The 6,645-nt window shown below is 64.8% G+C and overlaps 1 protein-coding gene across 1 annotated transcript in view; it reads left to right on the top strand.

Moving 5' to 3' along the window:
* The window catches only part of CATSPER2 (cation channel sperm associated 2), a 7,921-nt gene continuing 1,276 nt past the window's right edge, over positions 1-6,645 (top strand). The window contains exons 1-14 of the mRNA XM_006030814.3: positions 1-7; positions 841-1,088; positions 1,258-1,455; positions 2,304-2,387; positions 2,653-2,812; positions 3,544-3,717; positions 3,945-4,013; positions 4,102-4,274; positions 4,606-4,761; positions 4,914-5,038; positions 5,277-5,455; positions 5,752-5,851; positions 6,056-6,106; positions 6,349-6,449. Of these exons, the coding sequence (XP_006030876.1) occupies positions 1-7; positions 841-1,088; positions 1,258-1,455; positions 2,304-2,387; positions 2,653-2,812; positions 3,544-3,717; positions 3,945-4,013; positions 4,102-4,274; positions 4,606-4,761; positions 4,914-5,038; positions 5,277-5,455; positions 5,752-5,851; positions 6,056-6,106; positions 6,349-6,449 (1,825 nt within the window). The remainder of the gene's footprint in view (positions 8-840; positions 1,089-1,257; positions 1,456-2,303; positions 2,388-2,652; positions 2,813-3,543; positions 3,718-3,944; positions 4,014-4,101; positions 4,275-4,605; positions 4,762-4,913; positions 5,039-5,276; positions 5,456-5,751; positions 5,852-6,055; positions 6,107-6,348; positions 6,450-6,645) is intronic.

Below are 6,645 nucleotides of genomic sequence, written 5' to 3'. Positions count from 1 at the left end.
ATGGCAGGTAAGTACCCGAGTGGGTAGCGTACCCCCTGCAGGGGGTTTGTTGTGGTTTTTGTGTGTGCGTTCCAAGCCGAATCGGCCGAATCAATTCCAAATGTGTGAGTCAGTCAAGAACCGAATGTGGCCATACTACCGGCAAACATCTACTCCCACCCGGGGCTTCAGATGTCTCCAAATCATTTGGCAGGCATCCTATGTGCAGGCCCAAGGCCAGAGGCTTGGCTCGGATGCCCCCCAAGTTTCACTCGCCCTCAGCCGTATGGCTGCAGGAGCAAGCCAGGGAGGCGTCTCCTGTTTCCATAACGCAGGTGTAAAGCCAAGATCTTCCCATAGGAAATGAATGTGGGAGGTTAACTATACATTACTTCCATGGGTACTAGCCCATATTAGAAAAGTGGTTATCCCCATACGTTTTTCCAAAAACCCAAACACACACACACACACACACACACACACACACACACACACCACACACCCCCTTAAACTGCGTTAAGAAACCTGCCCACCCGTTACAATAAATGCACCTGCTCCCCCGCGCACCCACCCACCCACTGCCCTCCCTAACCCAATCGCAGTTCCTTAGTCCAAGCCCCGATTTGGGATTTGCAATCTCAGTTAATTGACCGTCTTTGTTGCTGTCGATGGCGCTCTCACTTCCGCTGCTGCTGACCCTGTTGTTTTCCTTCTTGCCGTCTCCAGGTCCAGTTGTGCTGCTGTCCTCTTAACTTTCCCTGGCCGCGTCTCCTCCCGGGGGATCTTTGAACAGCCTGTGCCACAAGTCCCTTTTCCAGGCGGAGTTGGCTGCGTCTTCTTTCCTCTCCCCCTGATTTCCAGTAGCAGGACCAGAGTTCCTTCAGACGCATTTTGACACGGCCTGGTTCCTGAAGCTCCGCGTGTCTGTACGCCAGTGGGTTCCTGCGTTGCCACAGGCGCTGACGCGGGATGCAAACTGGTCGAAAGGAGTTGTCGGGCCCCTGTTCTTTCCTCGGGTGTCCATACAGCACCGCCGCCTCCCTTGTTATCAGCCCGGCTCCTGTCACTTCCTCCAGGAGCGGGCTTACCTTTTCCCACGCTCCCTTGGCGTAGGGGCAGAGCCACAGGAGGGGGTCAATGGTTTCTGATTCATTTTGGCAAGATTCCCTGGGGCAGTTGGGTTGAATCCCTTGTCCCTCTCTGTGTCTCCGCTCTCACCGGGAGCGTGCTATTAGCTGACTCCAGCCCCTGTGGTCCTGTTGTGGGTGCTTGTGGAAGATCCGGTTCCAGACAGCCTGGCAGTCGTCTTTGGGGAGCGTCTCCGTGGTGGATAGTCTGTCTCTGTCTCCAACTGCCTTCTGTATCTTCCCGTGGTTGGACACAGTCGCCTTTGTTCTGGAGCCTGTCCTCGCTCCGGGACCCGTTCGGCCCCTGGAGAACCAGGGCTGCTCCGTGGTCCGCGGGCTCCCGCCCTTGGTGCGTGCTCCCCACACGGTCGCAGGAGCAGACCTGCATCGATCTTTACCAGACAGGCTGTTTTGCTCAATGGCCCGGTCACCAGCTCACAGATCTGGCTCGTGTACCGTGGCCAGTTGAGCAGGTGGATGTCTGGCATCCCTCGGCCCCAGCCCGTTTCTCTTTTTATAGGGTCTTCCTTGCCCCCTTCTCCATTTGGGATCCCCAAAAGAAAACACACGTGGCTCTCTGGATTCTGTGGATGATACACGGGGGGAGACACGAGTGCAGTGTAGAGGAGCACTGGTAGCAACACCACCTTCACGAGTGTCATGTGTCCCCCCATGGAGAGCTGGCGCGCGTGCCGCAGACACAACCTCTGCTTCAGCTTGGCCTCCTTGGCACGCAGCGCTGGTCGAGCTGTAGACAAAGGGACCCAACTGCGCCCCCTCCCCCGGGCATAGAAACCCCCCAGCCGTGGTGAGCGAGGTCAGGCTGAGACGCTGGTCAGTGCTGCACTAAAACCCAGGGAGACATTCGCTGGGGCAGATGCAGCGCCAGGACCTCTGGCAGCGCTCGCAGCCCTCACCCAGGCTGGATTCTGGCAGGGTGGCGGCACTGCCTCTCGGGCACAGCCTGGGGCTGAGAGGAGGGCCAGGACGGCCCTACTGACCGCTCCACCCCCAGAGACGCACCTGACTGCCAGGAGCGCAACCAGGGCACGCACCGAGGGACCCGGAGCCCCTGCCTGTTGCCAGCCACCTTCAGCCTGCTCGCCCCGGGGCGCGCTCCGGCTGCCCGCTGCTCGGCAGGGGCTGGGAAGGATCCTGGCTGCCGGAGCCCATGCCCCCTCCGCTCCCGTCTGTGAGGTCACAGCCCGGTTCCGTGACGCCGCAGCAGAGAGCCTCACCAGCGGAGCCGGGCGCCAGGTGGGAGCCATGGACCCGCCGCAGGTAAGCGCTGTCGCTAGGCCCCCGCACTGCAGCTGCAGCGTCTCGTGCACTGCTCCCCGGGTGCTGCAGCCTGGCACACGTGCGCCGAGCCCCCAGCCCCGCTGCTCCCCACACCTCGCTCTCAGCTGCCTGGACCCAGTGCCAGGATGGGCCCCAGCAGCCTCCCTGCCACGCATGTGCCACGCACGTGCCACGGCAGGGGGGGCAGCGTGGTTGGCGCGTCTCTGCTCGGACCGGCTGCAGCCCAGCCCCGCTCTTGTTGCAGAGCCCGGAGGACGCCCCCAAAGACAAGGGCCCTGCCTCCTTCACGCTGCTGCCCCGCGCGGATGCCATTCGCTCCAAGCTGATCTACACCTTCTACCTCGTGGACCACCTGCAGGGCCTGTGCCAGGCTGTCCCACGACACAACATCCGGGACTTCCTGGGTACGTGCCCTGGCTCTGCGGCAGCAGGGGACCCCAAGGGGCTGGCTGTAAGTGGGGGGCGCAGCCGCTGCTCAGGGCCTCGCTTCCTCTCCGCTGTCAGTACAGAGCCCCGCGTGGCGAGGGTGAGGGCGGGAGGAAGGACTCCCCCAGCCCTGTGCCGTGGGCACTGCACCCCAGACCGTGGCACTGGAGCCAGCTCGGGGGGTGCCTGGATGGGGAGGGAGGGAGGGAGGGGAGGCCCTCCTGGACCAGAGCAGGCTGACAGAGGGCCCGTTGTGGGGAGGTGACACGAGAAGGGTGGGAGATGGGGACCAAGATGCCTGGGCCCAGCCCTGGCACCAGCTGGCCGCACACACCTGGGCAAGGCAGGTGGCTCCGCACTGCGTAGGCTGCTTACCCATGCGCCACAGCCTGCAGCCCAGCACACGGGAGTCTGTCCAGGTGTCTGGGAGCTGCCGCCCTCCGGTGCGGACCTGACCACCGCGTGGGGGCCCAGCTATGCCTTGCAGCCATGCGGTCCCTCTGGCCATCGCCGGCCCGCCTGACCCTGCGGGGCCAGATGGTCATTGTGCTGGGCCCAGCCCCTCTGCTGCCGCAGGGGAGCCGTGCCCGCCAGGGAGCGTCCCGGCCCCTGTGCCCGGGGCCACAGCTGCTCCCCGGCCGGTACCCGGCCCCTGTGGTGAGGTGCGACCGGGCCCTCCAGACCCTCCCAGCATCGCTGCTCCCTGCAGACCACAAGAAGAGGAAGAAGCTGATGCTTGCAGACCATCACCAGCTCATCCGCTTCAACATCGCCCTAGTCAGGAACGGCGGTGTACCCCGGGGCCGGCGCCTGTGCAGCCGGCTCCACGTGCGCTGCGGCCGCTGGCCCCCCCTCGCCATGTGGGCCTCCTGGCTGCTGAGCAGTATCCTTCGCCCCAGGATACTCCCCGGCAGGAGGGGCTGGCTCTGGGGAAGCGTCGGATCCACGTGCCTGGGATGGGCCAGCGCCCCTTGGCAGACAGCCGTTCTCCGCCCCCACCCTCGCCCCTGTCCCTGCCCGCGGGCTTATGGGTCTCCCAGGGATGCTCCTCCACGACGGGTGGAGGAGGAGGATCCTGGCTCCCTGCATTTTCCTCAGCAAGAACCCCAGGCACCATCTTCAAGTCCTTCATCATCATCCTCATCTTCCTCAACACGGTCATCCTGATGATCAAGAGTGGTGAGTGGGAGCGTGGGGGGCAGTCAGGGCCAGCCCCGGGTGGTTCTCGGCAGGCGTGGGGCCCAGCACCCACTCCCATGCTCCCCAGAGATGATGAACTGGACGGGGGAGAGCATCTGCAACCTCATGCTGAGCCTGGAGGTGCTCACCTGGTTCATCATCGCCATCTTCATCCTGGAGATCGGGCTCAGCTGGGTTGTTGACTTCAGGGGCTACTGGCACAGCATCTGGAACATCTTTGACTTCAGCATCACGGTGCTGGTGAGGCTGGGGCTCTGCCCCCAGGGGCAGGGCAAGCATGCGCGGCGGCGGGGCACGGCAGGCGGGCAGCGCCTTGCTCTCTCCATGGCTGCTCCCCGCAGGCCCAGCCGTGCTCACCTCCCCCAGCAGCCCCTCGCCTGTGCCAGCAGCTCCCGTGTCCGTGAGCCAGTTGGCCCAGCCCCAGCAATCCTGGGATGCCAGTAGCTCTGGGGCGGGACAGGGAGTTTGTGACCCGAGCAGCAAGGGGATGGCCTTGGTATTTGTGGCTGTGGCGGTGCGTTGGAGCCCGGGTTGGGCCGTCTGGGCACCCCCGACACCATGTCCTCCGCAGTCGCTGGTGCCCGAGTTCCTGTACCTGCTGCCCGTGGCCGACTGGGAGGTGCGCCGGAGGCTGCTGCGGGTCGGCCGCGTCTCCCTCTCCCTGAAGCTCTTCTCCAGGTTCCGGCAGGTGCGGCTCATCGTCCTGGCCATCATGAAGGCCCTGAAGGTAGGAGACTGGGGGCTGCCGTTGGCCCCGCTGCCGCAGCCGAACCCCGGGCCAGCACTGCCCTGACCCCCTTGACCGACTGCCTGGCATGTCCCTACCCTGGCCTCCCCGCCCAGCCGAGGGTCACCCCGCTCTGCTCTGCCCTGCCCCAGGCCATGACCTTCATCCTGCTGCTCCTGTTGATTTTCTTCTACGTGTTCACTGTGTCCGGCATCTTTTTCTTCGAGAGCTACAGCCGCTCGGATCGTGCTGACCTGGAGTACAGCTGGTACTTCCGGTGTGTCCCCACGTCCCCCCACCCCGGCCGTGCGGCGCCCTCCCTCCCTGGGCTGGGCTGGGCTGGTAGGGGACGCACGTGCAGCCGTGTCTCCACCTGCTGTATTCTGCTCCTGCACCTCAGATGAGCCGGCGTCCGAGCAGCCGGGAGGACGCAGGCTAGGGACCAGGGTGCCTGGGCCTGCGCATCTTCCCCCCGGCCTTGAGGCAGTCCGTGACCGAGCTGCTTCTGCCCCCAGGGACCTGCCCAACTCCCTGGTGACCGTGTTCATCCTCTTCACCATGGACCACTGGTACAGCCTGCTCCAGGACACCTGGAAGATCCCCGAGATCAACAAGGTCATCAGCGGCCTCTACGTCATCCTCTGGCTGCTCATTGGCTCCTTCATCTTCAGGAACATCTTTGTGGCCATCATGGGTGAGTGCCCGGGCCTGGGCCCGGGGCGCCTCACTCACGCCAGGGCCCACGCAGGCAGCCACGGCCCAGCCGCTCCCGCCGAGGCTCCTTCCAAACGGCGCCCACATCTCCCCATCCATCCCTGCGGGCACTCCAGGAGCTGCGGGGCTCTGGCAGGGCAGGACAGACCCTGCTTGGAGCCAGCTGCTGCCACAGCTCAGCAAGCACAGGTCCCAGCCTGCCCAGGCCCAAAGGGCGCAGGCAGGTCTGCACGCCCCTGGCCCCTCCGCTTTCACGGGTGTCTCTTGGCTTGGCAGTGACTAACTTCAAGAACATCCGGAGCGACCTGATCGAAGAGGTGAAGCAGATCGAGACACAGAAGAGAGCCGACCTGTTCAAGATGCAGATCAGGGAGAAGTGAGGCCATGCCACGTCCCGGCCGGCTGGGCAGGGAGCGGCTGTGCCAGGCGCTCCCTACAGCCTGCGCTCCTGCGGGGAGAGGAGCTGGCAGCTGCCCAGCCCCCTGCCACCCGCGCTCCTGGGGGTAACCCGGGGGGGGGGTGCCACTTGCTGCTGTTTGGCTTTGGGGCCTCTCACTAACAGCCCGCTCGGACCCTGCAGGCGGCAGAGTCAGTCCCACGTCCTGGGGGGCAGTCTGGAGAGCTCGTCCAGGTGAGCCGCAAGTACCAGGGTGGCAGTGATGGGCGAGGGCCCAGGACCCTGCCCCACATGGATGGGCCTGGAGCTGGACGGGGCCCAGATGCACATGCAGCCTCTGCCAGGCCCCGGGGCAGGGCAGCAGGGCTCAACCCCAGCTCAGGCAGGTGCCGAGGGAACAGTAGAGCTGCTGGGGAGCTTTGGGGTGGCTGGAGCCTGGCTCCAAGCGCCCACCATGGCTCACTCTCCTCCCACAGCACCCGCAAGCTCCACTTCTCATGCTTGGAGCCCGAGAAGGAGCTGGCCTCCGAGCTCAGCCCTCCGACCTCATCGTCCGACCAGAGGAGCTCCAAGGACCGTGAGTGCTGCGGTGCTGCCCCAGGCAGGACCTCGGGGGCGGTGGGGTAGGATGTGGTGCTCCCCTATCGTCCTACAGCGGTCCAGAGTGTGGGTTTTTGTTTCAGGGGACCATGAGCATCCCCCTTTCCCCCCCCCAGCCCCTGCCTTGGCAGGGGGAGGCTGCGGGTGGGGCTATCCCAGCATGGGGGGGGGGG

This window comes from Alligator sinensis, unplaced genomic scaffold (genome assembly GCF_000455745.1).
Source record: "Alligator sinensis unplaced genomic scaffold, ASM45574v1 scaffold407_1, whole genome shotgun sequence".
Classification (NCBI taxonomy): Eukaryota; Metazoa; Chordata; order Crocodylia; family Alligatoridae; genus Alligator; species Alligator sinensis.
Note: the sequence above shows the minus strand (reverse complement) of the source record. Positions and strands in the feature narration are given on the sequence as shown.